At 48.8% G+C, this 26,480-nt stretch overlaps 13 protein-coding genes across 13 annotated transcripts; 7 read left to right on the forward strand and 6 right to left on the reverse strand. All coding sequences in view use genetic code 12, as the record gives it.

Annotated features, from left to right (window-relative positions):
- Nucleotides 1-777: 777 nt before the first annotated feature.
- CXQ87_003346 (uncharacterized protein) lies at nucleotides 778-1,768 on the forward strand (the record flags this gene model as incomplete). Its single annotated transcript, XM_025481826.1, has 2 exons — nucleotides 778-1,720; nucleotides 1,749-1,768. The coding sequence occupies 2 exons, from the start codon at nucleotides 778-780 to the stop codon at nucleotides 1,766-1,768; spliced, it is 963 nt and encodes a 320-aa protein (XP_025336444.1).
- Nucleotides 1,769-1,796: 28 nt separating this feature from the next.
- Nucleotides 1,797-2,270, reverse strand: CXQ87_003347 (uncharacterized protein; the record flags this gene model as incomplete). The annotated part of the gene is made up of 1 exon (XM_025481827.1): nucleotides 1,797-2,270. The coding sequence occupies one exon, from the start codon at nucleotides 2,268-2,270 to the stop codon at nucleotides 1,797-1,799; it is 474 nt and encodes a 157-aa protein (XP_025336445.1).
- A 430-nt stretch (nucleotides 2,271-2,700) lies between these two features.
- CXQ87_003348 (uncharacterized protein) lies at nucleotides 2,701-3,078 on the reverse strand (the record flags this gene model as incomplete). The annotated part of the gene is made up of 1 exon (XM_025481828.1): nucleotides 2,701-3,078. The coding sequence occupies one exon, from the start codon at nucleotides 3,076-3,078 to the stop codon at nucleotides 2,701-2,703; it is 378 nt and encodes a 125-aa protein (XP_025336446.1).
- Nucleotides 3,079-4,607: 1,529 nt separating this feature from the next.
- On the forward strand, nucleotides 4,608-6,368 carry TUP1 (chromatin-silencing transcriptional regulator; the record flags this gene model as incomplete). The annotated part of the gene is made up of 1 exon (XM_025481829.1): nucleotides 4,608-6,368. One exon carries the CDS (start codon nucleotides 4,608-4,610, stop codon nucleotides 6,366-6,368), a length of 1,761 nt encoding a protein of 586 aa, XP_025336447.1.
- Nucleotides 6,369-6,535: 167 nt separating this feature from the next.
- Nucleotides 6,536-7,736, forward strand: MVD (diphosphomevalonate decarboxylase; the record flags this gene model as incomplete). Its single annotated transcript, XM_025481830.1, has 2 exons — nucleotides 6,536-6,580; nucleotides 6,624-7,736. 2 exons carry the CDS (start codon nucleotides 6,536-6,538, stop codon nucleotides 7,734-7,736), a joined length of 1,158 nt encoding a protein of 385 aa, XP_025336448.1.
- Nucleotides 7,737-7,867: 131 nt separating this feature from the next.
- On the forward strand, nucleotides 7,868-8,728 carry CXQ87_003351 (cardiolipin synthase; the record flags this gene model as incomplete). The annotated part of the gene is made up of 1 exon (XM_025481831.1): nucleotides 7,868-8,728. One exon carries the CDS (start codon nucleotides 7,868-7,870, stop codon nucleotides 8,726-8,728), a length of 861 nt encoding a protein of 286 aa, XP_025336449.1.
- Nucleotides 8,729-10,252: 1,524 nt separating this feature from the next.
- On the reverse strand, nucleotides 10,253-10,840 carry CXQ87_003352 (uncharacterized protein; the record flags this gene model as incomplete). The annotated part of the gene is made up of 1 exon (XM_025481832.1): nucleotides 10,253-10,840. The coding sequence occupies one exon, from the start codon at nucleotides 10,838-10,840 to the stop codon at nucleotides 10,253-10,255; it is 588 nt and encodes a 195-aa protein (XP_025336450.1).
- An 829-nt stretch (nucleotides 10,841-11,669) lies between these two features.
- Nucleotides 11,670-12,729, forward strand: RCA1 (Rca1p; the record flags this gene model as incomplete). Its single annotated transcript, XM_025481833.1, has 3 exons — nucleotides 11,670-12,101; nucleotides 12,137-12,275; nucleotides 12,308-12,729. The coding sequence occupies 3 exons, from the start codon at nucleotides 11,670-11,672 to the stop codon at nucleotides 12,727-12,729; spliced, it is 993 nt and encodes a 330-aa protein (XP_025336451.1).
- A 474-nt stretch (nucleotides 12,730-13,203) lies between these two features.
- Nucleotides 13,204-14,865, forward strand: CCT8 (chaperonin-containing T-complex subunit; the record flags this gene model as incomplete). The annotated part of the gene is made up of 1 exon (XM_025481834.1): nucleotides 13,204-14,865. The coding sequence occupies one exon, from the start codon at nucleotides 13,204-13,206 to the stop codon at nucleotides 14,863-14,865; it is 1,662 nt and encodes a 553-aa protein (XP_025336452.1).
- Nucleotides 14,866-14,917: 52 nt separating this feature from the next.
- On the reverse strand, nucleotides 14,918-15,679 carry TRP1 (phosphoribosylanthranilate isomerase; the record flags this gene model as incomplete). The annotated part of the gene is made up of 1 exon (XM_025481835.1): nucleotides 14,918-15,679. The coding sequence occupies one exon, from the start codon at nucleotides 15,677-15,679 to the stop codon at nucleotides 14,918-14,920; it is 762 nt and encodes a 253-aa protein (XP_025336453.1).
- An 80-nt stretch (nucleotides 15,680-15,759) lies between these two features.
- VPS53 (Vps53p) lies at nucleotides 15,760-18,140 on the reverse strand (the record flags this gene model as incomplete). Its single annotated transcript, XM_025481836.1, has 2 exons — nucleotides 15,760-17,972; nucleotides 17,993-18,140. 2 exons carry the CDS (start codon nucleotides 18,138-18,140, stop codon nucleotides 15,760-15,762), a joined length of 2,361 nt encoding a protein of 786 aa, XP_025336454.1.
- A 1,445-nt stretch (nucleotides 18,141-19,585) lies between these two features.
- KEL1 (Kel1p) lies at nucleotides 19,586-22,687 on the forward strand (the record flags this gene model as incomplete). The annotated part of the gene is made up of 1 exon (XM_025481837.1): nucleotides 19,586-22,687. One exon carries the CDS (start codon nucleotides 19,586-19,588, stop codon nucleotides 22,685-22,687), a length of 3,102 nt encoding a protein of 1,033 aa, XP_025336455.1.
- A 119-nt stretch (nucleotides 22,688-22,806) lies between these two features.
- On the reverse strand, nucleotides 22,807-25,117 carry RIM8 (Rim8p; the record flags this gene model as incomplete). Its single annotated transcript, XM_025481838.1, has 2 exons — nucleotides 22,807-25,000; nucleotides 25,026-25,117. 2 exons carry the CDS (start codon nucleotides 25,115-25,117, stop codon nucleotides 22,807-22,809), a joined length of 2,286 nt encoding a protein of 761 aa, XP_025336456.1.
- Between the last annotated feature and the right edge of the window lie 1,363 nt (nucleotides 25,118-26,480).

Below are 26,480 nucleotides of genomic sequence, written 5' to 3' on the forward strand. Positions count from 1 at the left end.
TTTAAAAGTGAATGGTGCGTGTTTTTGTTCGCCAGGCAAACCTCAAATGCTTTGGGTGCAAATGCGTCGCCACCATGGGTGAGACTAACATGTCTTTCAAAATGGAAGAATATCATATTACGAAGTCTACACGATAGAGTGAGGTCCATTCACTGAAAATCGAAAAAAAATCAGCTGATTGTCGCTTCGATTGTGGATGCACTTTATAGGGAGCTGTTCAACGATAACGCTGGTCAATGTTTCAAGAGATGTCAAGATGGCTCCATGGCCACGCATATAAATGACTCTCAAAAATGTGGTGAAATATTCTTGAATAATTGAGACCAATTGGCAGTAGCGCAGGCTTCTTCTACTAACCGATACGGCTGATAATATCCAATGATCAAATAGACTTTCATTAATCAAGCCTAACACGAACGATTGCTGGAATATGAGAGATATCACTTAGTAATTCAAAATATCATAACAGAAGTTTGAATGATCCACTATAAGAGACTATCCTCGCACTGCCATTTTCAAGGGTCATCTTTCACTCGTCCTCCTAGAGAGCCGTTTGTGGTCCAACCTCACCAAAAAGACTCCTTCGCCTTAAACGGGTGCAAAAAATATCAAAAGAAATTATTCTCAAGCCCCCATCCAAAATTTCTCCATTCACCCATCTTCTTACCTTCAAGTTCTCAAATTCCATCCCATCGACTACGCTCTACATAGACCACCGCGGTGCGCATTGGAGTAAACAAACAAGATCAACTCCAACACGTCCACCCATTGCTAAAAATGCCCAGAGCTAAAAGTCAGCCGGATCCGGACGACTCGCTAGAAGTTGTTTCTGAAGGAAGCTCTTTGCGCAAATCGCCGAGACGGAAGAATCCCACGGAGAAGGTCGCCAAACCAGCGAAGAAAGAAACCAAGAAGGCGCCTCCAAAGAAGCGTGGACCAAAGAAGAAGAAGGACGAGTACGGCTTGCCGCCAGTGCTGCCGGCGAAAACCGCCCCAGAGCCTGTGGAATTCCCAAAGCTGTTGTCTAGGGTTCCTTCCTTGAATCACCCATCATCCGCCTCTGCTACTCCTGCTCCACGAGGCAAACTCACAGAGAAAGACATTGTCCTGGCTACCAATAGCAATGACCTTCTAGGCTACATCAATACGCTCGTGGGCAGTGAAGCTGACGCTCACTTGAACGAATACAAACGCACGGCTCAGCTACAGATGGAAAACGATGCTAGTCTTATACGGCAATTGAAAGCGGACCTCCAAAGGAAACAGGATCTGATAGATACGCTCACAAAGCAGGTTCTGCGACTACAGGATAACGGAGCTGTATCCCATGACGCTCATGCTACGCCGCAAAAGAGACTGGGAGGTGAGTTATACCAGCTGCCTATCCGTACTAGCTCTGCGTCGACTCTGATGATCAGCCTGGAGGACCTAGCGCTGGAGATGAAAACAATCGGTGTCACCCTCGACATGCTCGAGCTCTTGACGGGTGTCAGAATCGTGAACTACGAGGAAGACAAAGAGAAATTCCACTTTGACGTCAAGCAGTCGAGCACAAATGGCGAGGACGACCCAAGCACCATCACAGTGGAGTACAAGCTTGTGATCAAAAAACAATTCGAACAATCTGCTGATGTTAACTATGTCCCTACATTCTTGAAACAAGTCCCCTCGTCCATGAAGAAGAGATTGAAGCAGAATCTCCCAGACTATTTACAAGACAGTCTTGTTTTCCCCTATAATACCCTCAGCCAGTTCTATGCAAAGATGAATCGTGCCCTCAATAAAAGCGCCAAGAGCTAGCTGTCGCTGAGGACAAACTTTCCATCGACCAAGCTTAATTGCAATCTTTTCATGACGTCCTTCTTGTCTTCCTTTGTGTCCTTGCTGAGACCCTTGATCGCGTCGTACAACGAGCCTTTGCTGTACTTGGTCAAATCAAGAGGTTTCTTCAGGCTCTTCTTGGGCTTCTTGACCTTCGACTTGGATTCCTTGGACTCCTTAGTAGGTTTTGGCTCGGGCTTGGCCTTTGCAGGCTTTGGCTCCTCCTTTTGAACCGGCTTGGGGTTGCTGTTCTTCTTGCCCTTGTACAAGCCCTTCTCGTACTTCTCTGCCTCGGAGATGCACTGAGTATGCGTACGGTACTCAGTACCGTTGAAGGTGGTGGAACAGTCTATGCAAGTAAAGTATGCATCTGGGCATCTGGAGCGATGCTGATCCAACTTCTTCTTAATGACAGTGTCGTTGCAGACTTCACAAGAGAACGAAACCATTTTTGGTGTGAGATGAGATGCGATGCTCTGTGCTTTTTCGCGTTTACTTATAGAACTACCCAGATTGGGAAACAACACGGCTACGAGCCGTAATGGTGTAAAACTATAAACAATGAAATAAAAGTATAGCTTGAAGGGATGCATGCTGGTTATGCCTTGCAGTGGTGTACTTCATGTATGAGTGGTCTGGCTGGTATTGCAATCAGCGATCATGGGGTATTGATGGTACTGAGTGATCGTAGATGTCACTTCTAGGACATGAAGATTGGTTCGAAAACGAAATAAGACCAACTCTTTTGGTTTATCGGCACCTCTTCTTGCAATAGCCTTCTACTTGACACGAGTGTATCTCGAGCAGTAAGTCATAGCTCACCTTCTGGAATTCAACTGTCCAATTAGGACTTCCTAGTCTCTCCTCCTCTCAAGACTTTCACCAGACTGGCTCATCCTCCTTCTTTCTCTGAACACGGACAATCTCGTAGTCGTCCTTGACGTCGTCAGTGTGATCCTTCAAAAGACCCTGGAGTCTATAGAAGTCGTCACGTTTATCGAAAGATCTCTTTTTGTCAATCAATCCGAGCATCTCGTCCTCACTCAACTGTCTGTGTCTTTCATCGTATTTCTCCCATTTCACGGCAGTGAACTTCTGAAGATATATGGATCCAGCGAATATACTCAACATGAAGGGGAGACCGAAGAAAAGGAAATGATTCTTCTTAAGGAGCTTCTGATACCTGCCTGCAAACAGTTTGTCGAAGGCCTCCTGCTCCTTCTTGCCTCGAAAGACCTTGTTTCCTAAGTATACCATGGTGAAGATAAGCTAGTGGTTACAGTGCGATGATTATGTGCGAATGGCACCACCCCACCATGGTGGTGATAATGGTGATACAGATTGAAAGTGGGGAGAAAACAGCTTGTTTTGGATAGTTTCGTTCCATAAGTGGTGATGGAAAGACCCAATAGATAAAAATTCCGCTCCGGCCTCAGAAAGTTCCGGCTCAAGAAAGCTGGTGAGGAAGGTGAAATTTGAAGTGTCACAACAGGAGTGGCATTTGTTGAAAATCGGCAGAATTTGCAACCAATAACTTTGTCAAAAATTAGTGTTACAGCGAATCATGACGTAGACACCCATCTGAAACCGGTTAGAGCCTCACCACTCAAGACGAGAACAAAAGGACTAATACACATAAGCTGTTTGTCCCAACTAGATAATTAGAAGTGCAGCCATTTACGTGATGCTCAGCTCCAACTAGCTCTTGATAGTGATCGTTCTTTTGTCTCCAAAACTCGGATTCAAGTGCAAATCAGAACCGGCCCAAATGGACCGACCACTGCGGTACGACACAAGCTACGCAATATGGCATTACCGAGTCGCAAACACCATGAGCCATCTAAAATGCTACAAATACGCTCCAAATACTCCATAACCATACAATCGCCAATTGGCCCCTTCAAAAAACCCCTGAAAACACTCTTAGACCTCCATGCTCCCTCGCTCTTGAAGCAAAAACAAGGTTCACTCAAATAACCCCCTACACATTACCGCTCACCAAAAGCCATGGATCCACCCTTGTGGCTGGTCACTGCACACAGCTCGTGGGTCCAGAATAGGAGGGGGTCGGTCCACCAGAAAGCCGATGGACATCGACCGATTCGGCTAAAAATAGTGTTCCGCTCGAAATCTCCAGATTCCGTGAATTCCATTTCAAATCAAAAACCGCATCGTTTGCGGATACCAGATTCTCCTAACCGTGGCCCAACGTCACCGATTTTCGCAACCACCCCAGCGAATTACCGGGCCCCCATACCTCCCAGGGTCTGACCCACCGGTCTTAGCCCCCACTGGACATTTTGATTTTTTGGCATTTAAAATTTTACAGTCTATATTTTTCAATTATCAATTTTTGCTGAATGTCACCAAAAAATTAAAATTTCGTGATTCGCCCCTTTGGGCCACTCGCTCAGAGGGCTCGTTGTTGCTCTTTCCTGTCAAACGCCCTCAGGCCAACTGCCGGGGTGCACCCCATGTTGCCCAATGCGCCGGCACATTTGTCGCCCAGCTGCTGGTTCTTCGCATCGATAAAGAAGCAACGCAGACCCTGCCACGTCGAGAAGAAAACAGGAGGGGTGCCGGCGAAAAAGAAAAATTATTGAAATTTGTAAAAAAAAGCTTTCTTTCTCTAAATTAAATTTCCACTGGGCTCCCGCCCACCAAAAAGTTAGTGCCAAATCACTTACTTTCTCTTTTTTTTTTTTCCCTCTGTGCTTGGCTGAGATCCTCGAAAATCATTTTTCTCAACACTCACCCTCAACTCACCTACAACAACCACCATCGCCATGTCGGTGTACGCAAACTCGCAGCTGCAGCCCTCGCAGAACCAGCTGCAACAGCAGAAGAGACACCAGCAGAGACTCAATGAGTTGTTGGATGCCGTCAAGCAGGAGTTTGATTTCGCCTTCAACGAGGCCTCCAACTACTCCAAGGTCAAGGAGGACTACGACCTCAAATGCAACCAGCAGACCGCCGAGATGCAGCAGATCCGCCAGACCGTCTACGAGCTTGAGATGGCCCACCGCAAAATCAAGGAGGCCTACGAGGAGGAGATCTTGCGTTTGAAGACCGAGTTGGAGAACAGAGACAGACAGGCCCACCTGGGCAAGCCCAACGGCCAGCCTACGCCTCAGTATCCTTACTCCTACCAGCAGCAGCAACCCCAGCAGCCCCAGCCTCCGCAACAACCTCAACCTCCCCACCAGCCTCTGCAGCCCTCTCTGATCAAACAACCCAAGACCGAGGCCAAGAAGCTGCCCAACGCTTCGAGGTCCGAGCCCGTCAAGGACGCCCCCAAGCCCCTGGAGTTTTCTTCCGCCTTGACCGTGGTCGACAAGAGCCAGTACATTGTCAACCCTCAAGAGAAGAACTTGCACGTCAAGGAGATCCCTCCTTTCCTCTCCGACTTGGACGTGGCCAAGGCTAACCCCGACTTCAAAAAGCAGACCCCTGAGTTCTACGTGCTCTACAACCCAGCTTTCAAGCGCGACTTGGATGTCGACTTGGTCCAGTCCTTGGACCACTCCTCCGTTGTGTGCTGCGTGAAGTTCTCCAAGAACGGTGAGTTCATCGCCACTGGCTGCAACAAAACCACCCAGGTGTTTGACGTCAAGACCGGTGCTTTGATCGCCAAGTTGATCGATGACAACTCCTCCAATTCCAACGCTATCGAGGGCGAAGGTGACGGTGACTCCAAGGACGGTGCTGCCAACTCCCAGGCCTCCGCCAACGCCAATGGCGACTTGTACATCAGATCTGTCTGTTTCTCTCCCGACGGAAAGCTTTTAGCTACCGGTGCCGAAGACAAGTTGATCAGAATCTGGGACTTGTCCACCAAGAGAATCATCAAGATCTTGCGTGGCCACGAACAGGACATTTACTCGTTGGACTTCTTCCCAGACGGTGACCGTTTGGTTTCTGGTTCCGGCGACCGCACCGTCAGAATCTGGGACTTGAGATCCTCTCAGTGCTCCTTGACCTTGTCCATTGAGGATGGGGTCACTACCGTGGCTGTCTCGCCAAACGGTAAGTTGATCGCTGCTGGTTCCTTGGACAAGACCGTCAGAGTCTGGGACTCCTCTACTGGTTTCCTCGTCGAGAGATTGGATTCTGGTAACGAGAGCGGAAACGGCCACCAGGACTCTGTCTACTCTGTGGCTTTCTCCACCAACGGCAACCAAATCGCCTCTGGCTCCTTGGACAGAACTGTCAAGTTGTGGAACCTTGAAGGCAAGGCTGAGGGTGCCGTCAGCGGCCAGTCCATCGGTAAGAAGTCTAGCTGCGAGGTTACCTACATTGGCCACAAAGACTTTGTCTTGAGTGTATGCTCTACCCCAGACAGTGAGTACATTTTGTCTGGATCTAAAGACCGTGGTGTGATCTTCTGGGATCAGTTCTCCGGCAATCCATTGTTGATGTTGCAAGGCCACCGCAACTCCGTTATTTCTGTCGCTGTTTCATTCAACTCGCTGGGCTCCGAGGGTGTGTTCGCTACGGGAAGTGGTGACTGCAAGGCCAGATTGTGGAGATGGAAGAAAAAACAGTAAGCGCCCATAACGACCTCACCCATTCATAATCCTTTTTGGTTGCCCTTCCAAGTGCAACAACGTCTTTTTTTACCCACCCTTGTATAACTACTAGTATGTCGAATATAAGTCGAGTTCTTTATATGCGCGTATACGAGGCCGCGATTTCGTAACAAATCTTCATCACCATGTCAGTTTACACTGCTTCGGCCACTGCGCCAGTCAATATTGCTGTATGTCTTTGATTGTATAACTTCCGTTGCTTTCTAACATTAGACCTTGAAATACTGGGGCAAAAGGGACAAGACGCTCAATCTTCCCACAAACTCATCCATCTCAGTCACCTTGGACCAACAAGATTTGAGAACCTTGACCTCCGCTGCCACCTCAGCTGACTTCCAAAAAGACAACTTATGGTTGAATGGTAAAGAAGAAGGTATCAAGGGTGAGAGAACCATCGCTTGTATAAAAGACTTGAAGAGATTGAGGAAGGAGTTGGAAGACGCAGACTCATCGTTGCCCAAGTTTTCCGAATGGGGTGTCCACATTGTTTCTGAGAACAACTTCCCAACTGCTGCTGGTTTGGCCTCCTCGGCTGCTGGCTTTGCTGCATTGGTCCTGGCCATTGCAAAGTTGTACAAGCTCCCGCAGCTGATGTCTGAAATTTCCAAGATCGCTAGAAAAGGTTCTGGTTCTGCTTGCAGATCCTTGTTTGGCGGCTACGTTGCATGGGAAATGGGTGACGCTCAGGACGGTCTGGACTCCAAGGCCGTGGAGGTCGCTCCAGTCGACCACTGGCCCCTGATGAAGGCCGCTATCTTGGTGGTTTCTGACGACAAGAAAGACACACCCCTGACGACAGGTATGCAAAGCACTGTGGCCACTTCCGATTTGTTCCAATACCGTATCAAGGAGGTTGTGCCAAAGAGATTCGAAGAAATGAAGAAGGCCATCCAGGAACGTGACTTTGAGGTGTTTGGTGATTTGACCATGAGGGACTCCAACTCCTTCCATGCCGTGTGCTTGGACTCTGTTCCTCCTATCTTCTACTTGAATGACACGTCAAAGAAGATCATCAAGTTAATTCACAAGTTGAACGAACAGGAAGGTAAGATCATCGCCGCCTACACCTTTGATGCTGGTCCAAACGCCGTGATCTACTACGAGGAGCACAACGAGAACAAGGTTCTTGGATTGATCCACAAGTACTTCCACCAAGTTCCAGGCTGGGACAAGGTCGCCGACAAGAAGGCCAACTTCCAGGACTCTACCATTGAGTTCGACACTGAGGCTTACAAGGGTGTCAGCAGAATCATCTTGACCAAGATCGGCCCTGGCCCACAGGAAACCAACCAAGCCTTGGTTAACGAACAGGGCTTGCCAAAATAATCAGATCGAAAATCACATAGAAGTTAATAACGCGGGTCTTCTTGACCTCGAGACGCATCTCATGTACACTGTACAATCTCGTGCGAGTAGTAGCAAATCAAAATTTCGCTTATCAATTTTCACCCCACAACATGCTTTCCCTCTACCCTTTGAGGTCTCTCCGATCGTTGAGACCTCTATCTGTGGGACCATCCCTGAGGTTCTGGGCCGCGAGATTAGGCTCAAACCAACTCCGAGCTCCCAGGCAAGCTTTCAGCATATCTGCAACTCAATTCCAGAAGAAGGTTGAAGACAAGAAACTCCCTCCAGTCACCTCGAAGCCTGAGTTTAAGAAAGTTGCCGCCTCGGAAAATTTCTCCATCCCAAAGCCCTCTGAGATTTCCTCTCAGGTGTACACGGTTCCTAACATGTTGACAATGACTAGGATAGCCACAACACCTTTTATAGGGTACTTCCTTGCAACAGGCCAATCTACGCCCGCCATCGGCCTTTTCGTATACTCTTGCATCACCGATTTTGCGGACGGTTTCATTGCACGCAAGTATAATCTCAAGTCGGTCTTAGGATCCATTCTAGATCCACTTGCGGACAAATTCCTCATGACGGTTTGCACTGTGGCACTTTCTGTACAGCATATCATGCCATGGTACGCCGCAACCCTTATTCTCGGAAGAGACGTCTTGCTCAGTTTCGTATCCTTCTACATTCGTTGGAGATCGCTCCCCCCACCTAAAAACCTTAAAAGGTTTCTCGACTTGTCGATCCCAACCCACACAGTACATCCAAACCTTTTGGGTAAAGTCAACACGGCATTACAGATGTTCTATATCGGGGGCTTGGTGCTCCTCCCGTGGTTTGACGAAATGACTGGTATGCATGAGACACTGGCCCTTGTGTTTGAATACTTTGGGTATCTTGTGACAGCTACCACGTTTTGCAGCGGGGCGAGCTATCTTGTGGGGCGGAACGGAGCTAAGCTTCTTGGCCGCTAGACGTGTCTCAAACTTGAGCCGTTCAGCATATCTCGAGGCGTCCCGCCATCAGTAACATACATGACATCACTAGACTATGCATAAAGCATCTGCCGGGTTTCGGACATTTAGCATATAGAATCACCAACAAAGTGAATTAAAATAATCAAGAAGGCCATGGTGACCGAAGTAAAGAATAGCTGCTAGTAAGGTGGAGCGAACACACTTGAGGTTTGCGGCATCGTAAGTTGAGACATAAATGTGGATGAAGTCGAGGAGCCGATTCAAAATTTCTTCGAGACAAACACACGAGGACCGGAGTAGAAAGTTGCTCCTGATGTACGTCTTGGCCAAGTCGATAGTTGACATTGTTCGAAGAAGCAGCAAGACTAGTGTTGCCTTCTCCTGCGGCGTCCATGCAGCAGCCAACTCTATGAACATGGAAACCAATTGGCTTGTAAACAAGGCTTTTGTTTTTTTAAGCAAGACATGTAAAGTGTCCAAAACGACATCTACGAGCAGAAGCGTATTCTCGGATGCATCAAACTCCGAACCGAAAGCTAAGACAACACATTGGACGAGTCTCGTAATCCATCCAGAGTATACCAGATATGGGCAGTGTAGTTTTATTTTGCTGATGACGAGCAGGCATTCACTTGCTATTTCAATGGATTCCTCTGTGATTGCGTTCTTGCATTGGTTTTGAATCACGCAAATAATTCCTCTTACATCGTTTCCGTCAACTTTAGATAGACCCTTCTCTTGCTGCTTTCTGTGAACTTTTAAGTGTGGAACTATCTCTATTCCAAACTTTGAGGCAGTTTTTGAGCCGTATTTTTTCGAAGCTCGTTTACCTGGAATCAAAGTTCTCCCAAGTTTTGCAATGCAAGCTAAAGTTAGTTTTGTAGAGGATTTATTGAAGGTGGGTCATACAATCAATTGATGTTGAGTTGCCTAGATGGTGGAGCCTGACTACGTAGGCAGCTAGTGTGATATCCAGATTTGACATAAAGAGGGTGTTGTTGATATTATCAAATTTATGGCATGGCGCGTCAAAACTTAGGAAGTACATGGATACCTTGGATAAACGAGAATTTTAAAAACTCAACAGAAATTCAAATAGTAAGTAAATACAGTTTTGGTTTTTCTGGTGTGAATAGTCATAGTATTAATAAGGCGATGTTAGCGAAAGATTTACGAGGAGTCAAGTTCTAGTGGACCACATAGCATACCCTGGATACCTTAAATACTCACGAGAAAAGGTCGTTTCCTACGACATTACAAGAACCGACTACCTTCTTCCTGAAAAAAATTTCTCCCAAACAGATGCTTTTCAATATTTAAAACAATCCGTCAATACCCCAGACGACAACCTTCACTCTGAGGCCATCACTACATATTTCGTCGCCATGTGGACCCAATGACCCCACACAAAATCTATTATCATCACCGCTCCAACAGTAGCCAAGTCTCTTGGACCCTCCAAAGAGTATGCGTCGCCTGACCGTCAGCCTGCCAACAGGTCAGTCGTGTTTCTATAAATGCCTATGCCCACGTCGTAACCAGCGCTACAGGAATTTTTTCCTTTGGAACAGGAACCTCGGAGAGCTCAGCTTGCTGGTCAAGCTCCTCGTCAGAATCGCCCGTATCCTCCACAGGCTCATGAGGGAGGTCGTCCACGGTCTTCCGGACTCGAAGCCGAACCCACAAACGACGACGGACGAAATTGCCAAAATTGTACTTCCCGTGCCAATGCAGCCCTTTTCTGAAAATCACACTCAGATACAGCCAGCCCTGCTCGTCCACATCGTTGAGCATCAACACATACCACAGGTCCCACCACCAACGCCAGCCTAAGTCTGGCAAGGGATAGTTCTCGATGCGGTCGTCGGAAAGCGTCACCCTGGAGCCGTCCACGCGTGTGTACTGGGGCGGGTCTATCACCGGTATTAGGGACTTTCTGTTGAAGCAGGGTATACCAAAGAACTTCATGCCACGCTGGTTCTCCACGATGAACTGGAAGGCATACTCGCCCATTTCGTCAAACTCATGTTCGCCTAAAGCAGACTCGATCCCCAGCGGATCGAAGCCGTGCAGTTTGAGGTGCTCTGCAAGCTTCTCGAACAGATTCATCGGTGAAGAGGTGCGCGTAGGGCAACGGTGTTTAAGGTGATGTCACTTGGGCGATGGAAGCCAGCTGCAGTCAGTCAGGCCAGGCTCCGTTCGGAAAAAATCAAAATCACCACCAAGGCGTGCTCGACGGTTTCTAACATGTTATCAGATTTCGGGCTCGGTTGCGAAAAACTATCCGCTGCAGCACCCAGATACGAACGCACAACGTCAACGTCAATGCATCCTAAAGCAAGATCTGTCTCAGCGCGGAGATGCAAAGTGTTTCTATAAGGCACCACGCAAACACAGCGGTAAACTTGCAGAAGTAACCCAACGGCGACGCTGATGAGTAAGCACCGGTGTTTAGGAAAGAACGCACTACGGTGGAGACGAGCGGAGCAATGTGTGAAGGCGTGTGGTAGGGTGCCTCATTGTATGTGGGGGGAGGGGGAGACTGAAAAAAAAGTGAAAATTATTGGTCGCTTTCGCTTGGCCCGCCTGGGCGCCCTCGAACTTCTCGGCAGTGGATTAAAACAAGGGTCCACTAAGACAACGGTTCCACGGCAGAATTTCAAAAAAAGAGCCCAAAATTACCGCCAAAACCGATCCTCCACTTTCCACTATGCCTGTTTTGGGAGATTCTCCTTGCCCACCTTTACAGATCAGCCCACTGGTGGCTAGGCGATGTACGCACCTTTACCCGCCCAGTGAGCCTCCGTTTATCGCCCCGCCTGTACGCAGCTCCCACCAACTACTCTGCGAAGCATCTTCAACATTTGAGCTAGTGGAGCTACTGCTTGAAAACGCCTGCAAGGAGGTGAAATATCTATATTCCGGGTGTTAGCAAAAGATGGCGTCCGACTCTTCTCAGGTCAAGGGACCTTTACTCGACCATGGTCAGCAGCAACAACCAGTGCCCCATCCCCAGAACGCTGGTGAGCTGCTGGCTAGCCACGTACAGACTCTGGCAGATATGAAAGGCTCGAGCCTGGGCGCTTGGGGTAACCACAATCCGTTCGACGTGAACTCCTACCCGATCACCAACCCTCCCATCATTGACTCGACATTCTTTCTACCGTACACCAACGAAGCCGGTGTCCAAAGAAGGAGGAGAATATCCATTTCCAACGGTCAGATTGGCCAGATTATCAACCACGAGGCCTTCTACGCCGATGAAGACTCCTACGAGGAGATGAATGATGAGCCTTTCAGATATGCTCAATCGACTCACGACGGAGCTCAGACAACCCGAATATTGGCAACCCTGTCTTCCCAGACAACCGTTTACCAGGCTACGACCTGAACCCGCTACTGCAGCCTCATTTCGTTCACAGACCACCTCCACAGCCAGTGAAGTTGGAGGAAAAAGATCACATCCAGGCTCCTCCACAACCACCAGGAAGCTTACCAGGCCACCCAGTACCTCTTCCACGGCAAGAGCCAGCAGGCCTGTTCAGTCAGGCCCACCCTGCGCCCCTCCACGCCAAGATAGCTTAGTTCCGACCGAGGGATCTTTGCCGGGAGAAATTACTCCGCAGTCTGCAATCGACGATGTGGCCGGTGTCCCGCCCCCTAATCACCAGCTTCTTTACAATAATGAAGTAATTTATTCGGCAGACAGAGGCCCAATTCCGGGCACTGCGGCGTGGAAGAAGGAGCGGTTGTTGGAAAGAAACAGGGTTGCTGCGTCTAAATGCCGCCAGCGCAAAAAACAGGCCCAACAAGAGCTTCAGAATAACATCTCAAAGTATGAGAATGAGCTGAGGAAGCAGAAAGCACGTATAAAGAAGTATGAAAAGCTATTTGCCATTTACAACAAGACATTGAGTGAATATTTCAGCAAGAGAGGCAACTCGATAGATAGCTTACGCCGGTTCGTTGGGAAGCCTATCGACGATATTGATCTTTGAATTCAAGCGGCGCCCCGCCCGGCAACGCTTGTTTCCGGGAGGATGCAATAAAATTGGAGCTGCAAAAGCACATTTGCTAAAGCAACGCACAGATACAGTCTTGCATCCCTTATTTTTAGAAACAAATAGGATACAGAGGACAGACATGAGAAATTTTGTGAATGTAGGCTGGGTGCCAAGGTGGCTCCCAGTTTAGATAATTTTTTTATTCATAGTAGTTGCCTAGGCATGTCTCAACGCGGACCGTTGACTTTTTCCACGATGCATTGCTTTACAACACGAGCAAGCCTCTAGAAAAAACGTCTCATTCGGAAGAATTACACCATAATACTCTTCAATCAAAATTCACTTTTTATTTTTTAAACACATCAATCCAAGGCGTTCCATGCTAAGGATTCGTGTCATGATCACGTGACTTCAGCATCAAATTTTTGAATTCTTGGACCTCAGATCAGTCTTTCCAAGCATCCACCAATGTCCCTCAAATTGCCCTCTGCCCCAAACGCAGGGCTTTTCAAACAAGGCTACTCGCTGTACTCAGCCTCCGATGGTGCCATTATCAGAACCATCGAGGCCGTGAGGGAGATCAGTTCCATCGTGCTCACCTCGATGGGTCCATCTGGTAGAAACAAGATTCTCGTCAATAAACACGATAAAACATTCATTACCAACGATGCTGCGACAATTATCAATGAGTTGGAGATTGTTCACCCAGCTGTGAAGCTCTTGATTCAGGCATCCAAGCAGCAGGAATTCGAAATGGGAGACAACACCAACTTGGTGATCGTGTTGGGAGGCGAATTACTTAACATTGCCGAGAAGTTGATCAGCCTTGGACTCAGTGTTCCAGAAATCATACAGGGCTACAACATGGCCAACAAGTTCTTGCAGGATACCTTGGAGAAACTTGTGGTTGACCACGTTGAGAACATCACAGAGCCAAAGGAGCTTTTAAAGGTTATTCAGCCAGTTATTTCTGCCAAGCAGTTTGGCCTCGAGGACACCATTTCCCAGCTTGTTGTGGAAGCTGTCAGAATGATTATCAACCCAAAGAAGCCACAGGCTTTCAACATTGATAATGTCAGAGTTGTCAAGATCATGGGCTCCTCATTGTCCAACTCCGAGGTCGTCAAGGGAATGGTCTTCCCCAGGGAACCAGAGGGACACGTCGAGAACGTGAAGAGCAAATCCAAGGTTGTCGTATTAACCTGTCCTATCGACATTTCTACTACCGAGACTAAGGGTACCGTGTTGCTACACGATGCACAGGAGATGTTGGACTTCTCTAAGGGCGAAGAACAGCAATTGGACCAGATGTGTAAGGAGATTTACGACTCTGGTGTCCGTGTTGTTGTCGCTGGTTCCTCCATCGGTGAGTTGGCTCTCCACTACTTCAACAAATACGAGATCTTGGTCTTGAAGGTTCCATCTAAATTTGACATCCGTCGTGTTTGTCAGGTTTGTGGTGCTACCCCATTGCCCAGACTCGGTGCCCCTATGCCAGAAGAGATGGGTTCCATTGATGTCATTGAGACGAAGGAGATTGGTGGTGACAGAGTCACGATCTTCAGACAAAACGACGACACCATCTCCAGAACTTCCACAATCATTCTCAGAGGTGCTACTCAGAATAACTTGGATGACCTTGAGAGAGCTATCGACGATGGTGTCAACGCCATCAAGGGCTTGGTTCAAGACAACGCTCTTTTGCCTGGTGCCGGTGCTGTTGAAATTGAGCTCGTGAAGTTGATCACTCAATACGGTGAAAAGACTCCAGGTTTGATGCAGCTAGCTATCAAAAACTTTGCCAAGGCTTTTGAGGTTGTTCCAAGAGTGTTGGCCGAAACCTCTGGTTTGGACTCCACAGAAGTGTTGAGTGCTTTGCATGCCGCTCACTCGTCTGAGGGTAACTTGACGAAGGGTATTGACGTCGAGAACAACAGTGATGATGGCTTGTTGGACATCAAAGAGCACAACATCTACGATCTTTTATCTACGAAAAGATCGGCCATCACATTCGCCACTGAGGCTGCCAACACTATATTATCTATCGATCAAATCATCATGGCTAAGAGAGCAGGTGGACCACAGGTGCCTCAGCAGCGCAGACCTGGAAACTGGGATCAGGATGACTAGTGCTTACGTGTAACGTTTAATGTGTATAGACCTTTAATACCACCTATTTGCTCTAAAGTTTTTTTCCTTCCGTGATGAACTGCTTTATCTTTTCATGGTCCTTAAACCCGCTTTCATTTTCGACACCACCGCTCACATCGAAACCAATGACGTTGTCTAGATAAGCTTTCGTAGTATGAAGATTTTCCGGCTTTAGTCCTCCAGCCAAAACGAATGAGCCATCTAAGTCATTGATGAGAGACCAATCGATGGTTTTGCCCTCACCTCCAAGTTCTGAATCTAGAAGTGGCAAAGCATAGCCCTTATTTTCGTTGTTATGTAGGCTGGTTAAGAAATTAGTCATGTAGTCTGCTTGGTCAGGTACAACAAATCTCTTGATGATGCAGAATTTTCTCTCAGTATTCAATGCCAAATACTCCGATGGATCTTCGCTGCCGTGAAGTTGAATAAAGTCGAGTTGAAGTTGGTCAGCAAGTTCAAAGACAGTCTTTGGGTCCTGGTTCCTGAAAACACCAGTCAAGAAGGGGCCGTTTTTCAAGATTTGGTCACGGTATGCTAAGAGATAATCTTTATGACTTTTAAAAGACTGCTTCGAAAGGTAATTGTTGAGATCTTGAGCTGTCTGGAGTTCTCTATTTCTCTGTGATCTGACTGACTGAACAGCCTTGGAAATCTTCAAGGCATCTGTGTGATCTATGGAACGTTGCCTGTTTGGGACCATGATGACACCGACAATATCAGCACCAGAATTGATGGCCGCTTCAGCATCTTCAAGTTTTCGAATGCCACAGATTTTGACAAGTTTTTCTGTCATTAGATGTGTATTATATTGATAATTGGTTTCACTATGTACGTCGCACCCATATATATCCATGCACTCCAGCGTTATCGGCTTCAGTTATTATTGATATTATCTTTTCTGAAAAACTTCCCGATATTACGGAAGTTCTCGTTGATTTTGCTGACATGTTGTTCACCGTTGATAGAGAAGTCTTTCAATGGGTTGTTGATCTTGATCTTCGTAGGGTTGGTCTTGAAGATGTCAGGAAGATGAGGCTCTGGAGACCTGCTCGAGATTAGTTCCTTGATGTCAAATTGTTGAGGGTTACCTTGGGACGCGGGGTGTTTCGTTTGATGTTCCTCCTCGACCTCGTCCTCGACCATCGTGAAAATGTGGGACTCCTCCTGCAAGGAGTTAGGGATAGTGAGCTGGAGCTTGAAATTCTCAACATATTTTGGTTGGTCAGATTTTCCAATGTTTTTGAGATTCAAGAATTTTGTAAAATTAGTCAAAGACTTGTCACCAATGAGGTTGAAGTAATTCTCGACCATGTTGTCAACAGGAAGGACTGGGGTGAGTAAGAGTTTGAGCAAAGTGGTGAGTTTGCCAAACTGAGAGTCGAGAAAACGAAGGTAGGCTTTTGGCGCGGTCTTGGATTCGCCTGATAGCTTACTATCATCGAAGTTGGGGTCGGAATATAGCGGCAATGTTGCCATATACTTCTTTAGAACAGCGATATCGACAAGAATCTGCTCCACATTGACAATGCTCAAAGGCTTGATAAGTTTGAGCTTGTTCACAAATGTATGAACGACCATCTCAATGAGCTTATCGCAGTAAGAACGAACATAACTGTCCCTAATAATCAACGTAAGGATGACTTGGTTGTCCTCTTTCATGGCATTGATCAAGTCTTCCATGTATGTGGAAGTATCGGACACAGATTCCATGGCTTCCCAACCGTTATTTTCAAATTGTCTCCAAGAAAATTGTAAATCGTAGGAAACCTTCAGCACGAGTCCTTGAATGGCCTTACCAATCACATCGTAAAATAGACTCTTGGCAGGCTCGAAATCAATTTTCTCCTTGTACTGTTCATCTATGAGTTTGACAAACTTGTCTTGCAAATCATTGATGTTATTGTTCACGTAGTCGGCAGTGTTGAGGATCATCGTAAGATACTTGATTGGCTCAAGGCCCTTGGGGTTTGATTCGGATTGATGTAAGATTGGAACTAACATCTTATAATTATACTCTCGAAGGTATTTGAGATCGAGGCGAGCAAGGTCAAGTAAGATTTTACCATTGGATAGCTTGATAATTTGAACAAGAAGTTTCTGAAAGAGCTTGAAGAGCTCAGACGACGAGTTAGCGAAATTGGGCACATTATTGACACGAAGAACTGTGAGGATATCCTCCTTTGTCTGTGGAGCAATAAGCTCCTGGGGAATCTTGGGCGCCGAGTAGAATTCCATAAACTTAGCATTGAGGGTTCCGTCCTGTTCATTGACCCAGGTGGTGAGGTATGGCTCGAAGACATTCAGAAGAACCTTCTCAAAATCGTTGGTCTTGAATGTTTCGTTGAGGAACTTCTCCAATTCTAGTGTCTTTGTGAGAGAATCAAGCAAGATTTCTGAAGAGGCAACGCTCGTGAGTTGCGCCTTGAGGTCAGAGCTGGTCATCTCACAGAACAACTTGGCAAGCTCATAGTCCACGTTCCACAGTTTGGGAAACACCAGTAGGTAATTCGTTTGGATGTTAGAAAGCACATTCTTGAAGAATATGTACCTCCTGTTGAGGTTATCGAGGTTACCGGCTTCCTCAGTGGAGGAGAAAATGGAACGGATCTCTTTGAGCTGAAGATTGTAGAACCATTGAAGAAGCTTGTCCTTGTACTTCTCGTCGATCAACTGCAAGATTTCGCAGCCATATATGAGATTGTCGTTCGAGAAGTTGTTTGTGAATGAATCCTCAAAGTCTATGAACACGTCGTCGACCAACTTGTTTTGGGTCTTGTGGATATGCTGGTTCAAAAGGCCGATTTGATCAATCGAGCGGTACGGCTTGAAGAACACAAGCAACTCTCTGACAACGCCCAAGTAGGTGGCGATTTGTTTGTAGTCTCGGGTGTTGACGACCTCATTGAGGCTGTTGTAGGCATTGACAAGCATTTGGAGCCTTTTGAGCACTTTCATGGAAAGCACCAAGTTCTTCTTCACCGTGTCCAATCGCTGTATGCTGGAGGTCATGGCCAAGATCTTGGCTTGTGTATCTTGGGACTTTTCACGGATTTCCCCAAAAGTCGTGGTGAGCGTTTGGATGTCATCTTGGGATTGATAGGGTGACGATAGTTGGCAGTTTCCTTCTGGATAGCCAATGCCAGCTGCTGCTTGTGTTTTTCTATGTACAGTAGAACATCATCGATGTTTTCCAAGGAGGCTTCCGACGGAAATAGCTGGCCGAGCTGCACCTGCGGGTCGTAGGTGAATCCCATGGTGATGTTATCGATAGCTGTAGTATGCGCCGTGATGATAGTGATCCGGTAGTGCGATGCTCATAAAGACAGTGGACAAAAAACGCAACCAGACTACTACGAGACAAACACCATTGTTGGAGAATTGAAAAACTCGATTGGGAAATGTCGAGGAAGCTGTTTCCCAGAAATCTCGTCTTATGTACGTGGTGCTGGAGGATCGTGGATGCTCAAGTGCAATGGCTGCGAAATCAGCACTAGTCCATTGCTGCACCCCTACTATAGAGCCAAGAGGTGCCTTCTAAAGCTACATAATAGCCGAGAAGGAGCCAAGCGAGAAGCCTCGGCGATCCTCGGGTACCCAAGTGGGACATATTATGACAAGCGTCGCATGACAAAGTAGCCCAAGTGGGACATATTATGACAAGCGTCGCATGACAAAGTAGCCCAAGTGGGAGGAATCTATTGTAGTTGATCCGGGAACAAGACAGTTGCAATGACGTAAAGGGCAGCTGGAGCCTCCTTTAAGGGGTGGCCCCATCCCACTAAGAAAAAGCATTGAACATGATAAAGAAGTAAGAAGGTCGTGGTTTCTGCCTGAGACATGCAGCTCCACCCTTCAGATAAGGTGGTTTAGATGCACAGAGATTTGCAATCGCCGAAACACGCTACCGTCAACCACAGCCCAAAATACAGATTCAGCAGGAATAGCCGCCGCCAGAGCCCCGTTTCGAAGCCCATTGATGCACCGGGAATATTCTGGATCCATGCTGCCGTTTGGTCCTAAATAGGACGACATTCTGTAATCAGCCACAAAGCAAAGAAACACAAAAGAGCGCCAGAACGTCCGTCATACACATCCCAAACGGCAGGCTTTTTTTTCACGGTATGCTCACCTGGTGCCCAAATGGGCTAACCAGCACACCACACTCCCCAAAATGCCAATTATCATTTGAAAACCGTAAAAGCAAAAAAGAATACCAAACAATGTGCCCCTTGGTAACGGCGCAATTCCACTGCTGATTGTGTGTTTGGAGGACCTCTCCCCCTCTTGCCTAGTTGGGGAATTCTGTCTCGACGCTGTGCTGCCTATTTTCTGCCTAAACAGGCAGTGGCATCTGAGCGCCCGGCTTCTGTGCAGCGCTCGCAGGGCCCTGGGCTGGAGGACATGGGCCAAAACGCCGAACTACTGGAGCTTCCAAATTTTAAACCACACCACTGGACTCTCCTGGCTCCGCTGATTCCAAAAATGTAAATTTCTCCCGGCCTTGTGGGGGTGCACGGCTCCCTGGGTGGGTCCTGGTGGGGGCCGCATACTCCACCTTTTTTCACCCTAGCGATCCCCCAGTTCCTTAAAACAGCCACCTGCGCCGCTTCCTCCGGCCATACACCGTCCAACTTCCTATCTGAGCCAGCCTCATCCTTCGACTTATAACTGACGCCCGATCGCCTTTTATAAATCCATCATGGCCCGCTTTCCTTTCGGCAAGAGGAAATCAAAGCATTCTGACCCCGTCGACAACCCGGACTCCTCCTTCGCTTCCACCACCCACTCCTCCGAACCCTCCTACCAACGGCCCAAATCGGCGATTCTGCCCCCACAAAACACAATGCCCGACGTTGACGACAGCTACTACGAGCCGGTGCCCCAAGGTGCTGCTCCTGGCAACGCCAGCACGCCTTGGAAAAGACACAAGTTGTATGACTCTCCTTTCCCTCGGTACAGACACTCGGTTTCCCAGGTGGCCCTGGAGAAGAACGAAATCTTCCTTATGGGCGGCTTGAAAGAGGGTTCTGTTTTTGGCGATACCTGGAAGATTGTGCCCCACGCTGCCGGCACCACTATCAGCCAGTTCACTGCTTCTCACATTGAGGTGGCGAACAAGAACAACCCACCTGCCAGAGTGGGCCATGCCTCGGTGCTCTGTGGCAATGCCTACATTATCTACGGTGGTGACACCGTCGACACGGATTACCACGGCTGCCCCGACGACAACTTCTACATGTTCAACATCAACAACCAGAAGTACACCATCCCGCTGCACATTTTGAACAAGCCCCGGGGCCGCTACGGCCACTCGTTGGGCGTGGTTTCCGTGTCGCCAACCTCCAGCAGATTGTACCTTTTTGGCGGTCAATTGGAGCACGATGTGTTCAGCGAGTTGTACTACTTTGAGTTGACCGACTTCAAGCTGCCCAAGGCCCGCTGGGAGCTTGTGGAGCCTCTCAACTCTTTTAGCCCTCCTCCGTTGACCAACCACTCCATGTGCGTCCACAAGACCAAGATTTACGTGTTTGGTGGTGTCTACAACAACGAGAAGGTGTCCAACGACTTGTGGTGCTACGACACCTTGATCAACAAGTGGCTGCAGGTTGACACCACAGGCTCTATACCCTTGCCTGTGAACGAGCACCTGGCGGTGATTGCCAACGACCACATGTACATTTACGGTGGTAACGATTTCGCAGGCATCATCTACGACTCTTTGTATGCGCTTGACTTGCACACCTTCAAGTGGAGCCGCTTGAACAAGGAGTTCAGCGCCAACGGTCCTGGTCCTCGTTGTGGCCACTCCGTCACTTTCTTGCCTAAACTCAACAAGCTTGTGATTATGGGCGGCGACAAGAACGACTTCATTGACCCAGACACTTATGAGACCCACGAGCAGCTTGACGGCACTGAAACCGGCACCATGATCTACGAATTGGATCTTGGAATCGCCGACCACTACTTGAAGGGCGGCGTGGGCCCCAAGAAGGTTGCTGCTTCGGCCATTGGTACCGGATACGGCAGAAGAACCACTTCTCCAGGACCCGACGATGGCCGTCACCGCAGAAGTTTCAGTGCCGGTCCCGAGGACTTCCGTACTCCTACCGCCTCTGTGGAGCGTATCCCTCGTTCTCTTGACCCCAAGCTGACCAACGAGTTTGAGCATGAGACTTTCACTCCTCAGAGACAGCCATCCAATGCTGGTGGTGACTTTGTCGATGTGGACATTCCATCTTCTGCCATTTCGCAGAACGAGGATGGTTCTGAGTTTGCCAGAGAGAAGTACCTCGCTGAAATTGAAAGCCCTGCCAAGAACGGTGCTGACGACTCTGTGGTTAGCGACACTACTCCATACGACCAATTGAGAACTGAGCACAACGAGACACCAATCTTGTCGAAGGACTTTGCTCGTGAGGTCGGCATTGACGATGAAGGAGAGGCTCCTCTTGCTACCCGTGGTGTTGACACTCCTCCAACCAATGGTCGTGGTGTTGCTTCTCCAGCTGTGGCTGCTCCAGTGGCCTCTGCTCATGACGATTCCCGTACAAAGCAGATTATTGCTGAGCTCAACGACGAGATTGCGCTGTTGAAGCAATCTCACAGGCACGAGCAGGCTGCCACCTCCGAGAGATTGAGATCTTTGGAAGAGGAACACAATAGACTCAAGGACACTCACGAAAGATCGCTCACCGAGAAGGACAATATGATTGACGAGCTCAGGAGATCCATTGACCCTGCTGACTTGGAGATTAGTGAAGGCGCCGACGGTGACAATGTCAGCCAGGCCACTTCCAGAAGAGGCTTCACCGAGTTGACCAAATACAAATTAGACCGTTTGGAGTTGAGAAACAGATTGGTGTTCTTGGAGAACGAAAATGCCGAGTACAAGGCCAGATTCGAACGCTTCGAACCCTTCATGGAGAACCAGATTGGCGAGTTGAGCTCGTTGCAGAAGGTCATTGAGGGCCAGGAGAACAAGATCGCCACGTTGACTAGCCAAATCCGTTCGGAAGAGATTTTGCACAAGGAGATCGCCGACTGGAAGCACAAGTACGAAGAGTTGAAGATTGAGCACGAGAACTTCAAGGCTGTCAACACTGGTATCGACGACGATGAAGCTGAAGACCGTGAACTTGACGAATCCTCAGCTGGTCTTCCAAGATCCTCCGCTAAGCTTTCCGCCCACTTGGCTAACTTGACGTCTTTGTGGCAGGCTACCAAGCGTCAAGACGCCGACGCCCGCTCCATTACCAGCGAAGACAATGCCACGATATCCAAGTTGCAGAAGCAAATTGACGAATTGATGGTCACCTCCAAGACTCAGCACCAGGGCTCCTCTGACGAAGTGAAGGCCTTGGAAGAAGAGTTGAACAACAAGTTGCAGTCTTTGCGTTCGTTCGAAGAGAACTACCGTGACGCCTTGCAGTCGGTCAACAACACCAGTAAGGCCCTTCAACTGTCTCACGACGAATTGAGAAACCAGAAATTGACCATCGAGAGATTGGTTAAGGAAAACAATGAGTTGAAGTTGTACAAGAAGGCAAACAAGAGAACCTCCACAAAGTCGCCAATGGACTCCAACGGTCCTTCGCCTGCTCCTGGATCTCCAGCTGTGGATGACCATGAGCCAGCTTCTGGTGATGAGGAAGATGAAGGTGGATTCACCAAGGCCCACTACACCATGAAGCTCAAAGACTTGGAGGCCGACTTGTACATTTTAAAACAGGAGAAGGAGCAGTTGAACGACACTGTTGCCTCGTTGAAGAAGGAGTTGTATTTGGCCACCAACTCATCTTAACGACTAAAATAATCTAATGACGACCAGCAGCGGAAACCGGTGTTCCTCGCTCAATCAATGTGATATTACTACCCCCAAAACAGTTTTCTTTTTATGTATTTGTTTGCTTATACGAAAATCTAATGTCCTTGTTCCTGTTCGGACTGTTGCACAACCAACCGGTCGTTGGCAGCCGTGTCGTAGTTTGGCACAAAATCTAGAGGGCCCTCAGGGCCAATTCCGTCGTGATTCTCTCTCTGTCCATGTGACTCGTACAAGTCGTTTTGGTCCCACAACTGAGACTCGTGGTCAAAGGTGCCTGGCAACATGCTCATTGGGTCATGAGAATTGTGACCCTGGGATTCATGGGGACTACTACCAGAGTGGAGCGGAGCAAAAGAGTTGGGCCTGTACTGGTGAAGACCAGAATTGGAGCTCAGTGCGTTGCTTCCTTGAACCATCTCCTCCAAAATGTCGTGACTAGGGTCCATTGGACTCACAGTCTCTCTGTCTTCTGCGTCGGAAGATGCATCAAACTGAGGTTCAGAAGGTAAGAGACTCTGTTCGTGGAGTTTCATACGCTCCTTCTCAGTGAGATTAGGCTCCTGTGGCATGGCAACATCGGCAATGATGTCTTCATACGTGGGAGCAGAAGCCAATGGCGACGGATGCAGAGGAGTAGCACCCAGTGACTCTCTGCGGTATGGAGGAGTGAAGTTGTGCATTGGCAGTGTCTCTGGAATAGCGCCAATCATATTGGCTATGCCAGTTCTTTGGTGAGTGAAATTGCCGGGAGCGTGAGCTTGCAGCAATGGAGCTTGAATATGGGCGTGAGCCTGAGTAGACGGGCTTGCCGAATTCGAAGATGACGTTGCAGAGGAACGATTGGTACCATTGGCAACGCCATGCTGTCCATCTGGGGAAGCGGCAAGCGGCAGCCTATCCAGTCTATGGGTACCAATAACGACCTCGGAGGTGATCTGAAGGAACTTCTTCAGACGCTTGAACTTGTCTGTGTTGATGAACTCTGAGCGGTTTTGGTATGCGTGGTAGGTGTAGTTGCCTTGATTGCTAGGTGAGATGCCGGTACCCGCCGACAACATGTCATCCGAAGGCGCTAGGTTTGATTTGGGGTGTTCGCTGGGGCCATCAACGCTCAACGACTTTCCAGAAAGGTTGAGCATTACTTCGATGAAATACTGGAAGCTGACCATTGGACAGCCTGAGATGGTGGGAAAGGCGTCAGGGGGCACTCTCAAACTGGTGTTGATTTCCAGCTGGAAAGTGGCCGGGTCCACGAACAATGGGATGATCAGCTGCAGCAAGTCTTTACGAAACGACTCGTAGAGACCATCAGGCCCGTAATCAAGGCGACATACCCGCACCAAGGTGACAATTATGCCTTTGGTATCCTGGATCTTCTTAAGGTGGTGAATGTTGAGCTTGATCGGTATAAGCTCACCACGGAGGAAACCGCTTTGCGGCAACTCCATGGACACTCTGATGTTGTTGTTTGGACGAGTGTGGTCAGCATTCAGCGAAGGGGAGAAACTTGAAGGAGCGGAATTCCCCGGGCTTATGTGGGTGTTATGCAAAGAAGTGGGAGTGTTGCCCAGAGCGCCAGGCGTCAGGGAGTGGGCCGGGTTGGCCGAGTTCGTGAGGGTCATGTTGAGATTCAGCTCTGTGTCCAGGTTGTTGGAGGAGAGGGTGCTGAAGGTGTTGATGGTGGAGGTTGAGCTCTCGACCCTCAGGAGGCGCTTGTTGCGTCTTGGATCGTTGATGATGAGGCGCTTGGGCTTTGGTGGCGGTAGTTCGGCCACATCTATAGGGTTTACTAGCGAAATGATCTTTTCGGAGGAGTAAGCGGCGCCGTTCATTTTGGTGAATTGGCGGGCGCGAGCGAACAAATCGTTGGAGCCAGCTCCGGGAGATTCGGCGGATGGGGAACCGGAGGAGGAGACCGGGTCGTCGGCAGAACGCAAGGAGGTCTTGAGGACGTACTCGATGGCGCCCTTGCCAAAGTCTATACTGGTGAATATGCGCTTTTTCGGGAGTTTGACAATAAAGGGGAAACGGTGCTCGCCCTTGTACAAGCCGTTGACGAACTCGTCGGCGTCCGGCTGGCGGGGTCTGTCCGGGTCGGGCCCATAGATGCGGATGTTGTGGTTGAAGAGGGTACGCTTGACGGTTTTGAGTTTGGAGTGGGGCAGGGCGTTGATTTTGATGTAGCCGGACAAACAGAACTCGATGGCGATGTTGGCGAGATGCTTCTTGGAGATGAGGATGACCTGGCCCAGGATCTCCTCGCCGGGGAGCCACAGCTTGTGGGCAGGTCTAGGGCGATGTAGAAGTCGTCGACTGAGGAGGAGTCGATTTTGTAGGACGGGGGTGGTCCAGGCCAGGGGGTCGTTGGAGCTTGCCGGGGATGAATTTGGAAACGGCCCTTCTCATTGCGGGATAGCAAAGGGTGGAAGGGAGGATCTGGGCTTATGGGGAAGAAAGCAGTGGGTGGGGCCGTTAAAAAAGAGTGGAGGTGTTGGAGGTAAACGGAGCAGATATAGACAGGAAGACAGACGTCGCTCGAGACAGGGCCACATACGGTACAGAAAGAGGAAGAAAAAAAAAAAAAAAAAAAAAAAAAGAGGTAATGCTGCAGCGGCTGGCCCAGGAATCCCGGGCGCCTTATGCTAGAAGCTTAATGGATAAAGCGAGGACAATTAGCGGAGGTGCTGGGTCCGAGAGGGATTTTTCCGCTCGTGGTGGTGGGGCCGAAATTGGACTTTTTTTTGCAACGTGAGGGTGGAGGAGCACACCAGGCGCACTGGAGGTGACACAGGCTGACAAAGCGAGAGAGCGAGTGAATGGCGGCGCCTCGCCTGAAATGTTAAGCGGGTGGCAGGTGGCAGGCGGCAGGGAGTTCGTGGATCCTGTTTTTCTGAATTGCCTTTACGTTTTATGAATTTCGTTTTGCATCTCATGGCTTGCCGCCGCCGTTTCATGGTGAAATTCTGGCAGCCTAGGGTCGTCTGGCATCTGGCAGCCTAGGGTCGTCTGGCATCTGGCAGCCTAGGGGCCGCCTGGCATGGGTCTGGCATGGGAGGCCGGCTAAACCCTGACAATAGTGACAGCTCCATGCACACGCCCGAGCATTGTGGCCTGAGGCATTTTGTTCTCCGCGGGAGACCTGAGACAGCTGGACAGCTTTGGAGGTTTTTTCTTTTGGCAGTTGTGGTAGTCTGTTTCCAGTGGCCCGTGGCCGCCCTAAAAGCGGAAGCCCTGGGCAAACCCACGCTGTGCCGGCGCCTCCATAGGATTTTGAGCGTTGTCTGGCAAATGCATTTTTATTTTCTCTTGAACTTTGGCACCCAAATCGCCTAGTTGGCTATCCACCGCTTCCATGCTGCGAACATGCGGCTTGACAGCGAATGACAGGTGCTTGTGGGCGCACGAAAATGACCGAAAACGCCCTTGTGCCGCCGCCAGGGCTCCCACCGCCGAAAAAGTAACATGGCTGCGAGGATTGAGCAGAAAAGTAACAACCGGGATTTGGCGATTTGGCCAGGATTTGGCCAGGATTTGTTTTTTGCAAGCAACACTTAGATCGTCTTTGGGACGCTTGGCAATTTCTGTATTGTGGTCCACGCATTCGGTGGGGTTCTGCCACGGCACTCTAGGCTGTAGTGGAGGTTCTTCGCGAGCAAATAAAAATGCCTTTTGCGTCTCGCTTCCTTGCCTGCCTTTATCTTTCCCATCGGCGATCCACATTCGCCTTTTCATTGTGAAATTTTCATAAAAAGTAATTTGAAAAACATTT

This window comes from Candidozyma duobushaemuli (genome assembly GCF_002926085.2).
Source record: "Candidozyma duobushaemuli strain B09383 chromosome Unknown C_B09383, whole genome shotgun sequence".
Classification (NCBI taxonomy): domain Eukaryota; kingdom Fungi; phylum Ascomycota; class Pichiomycetes; order Serinales; family Metschnikowiaceae; genus Candidozyma; species Candidozyma duobushaemuli.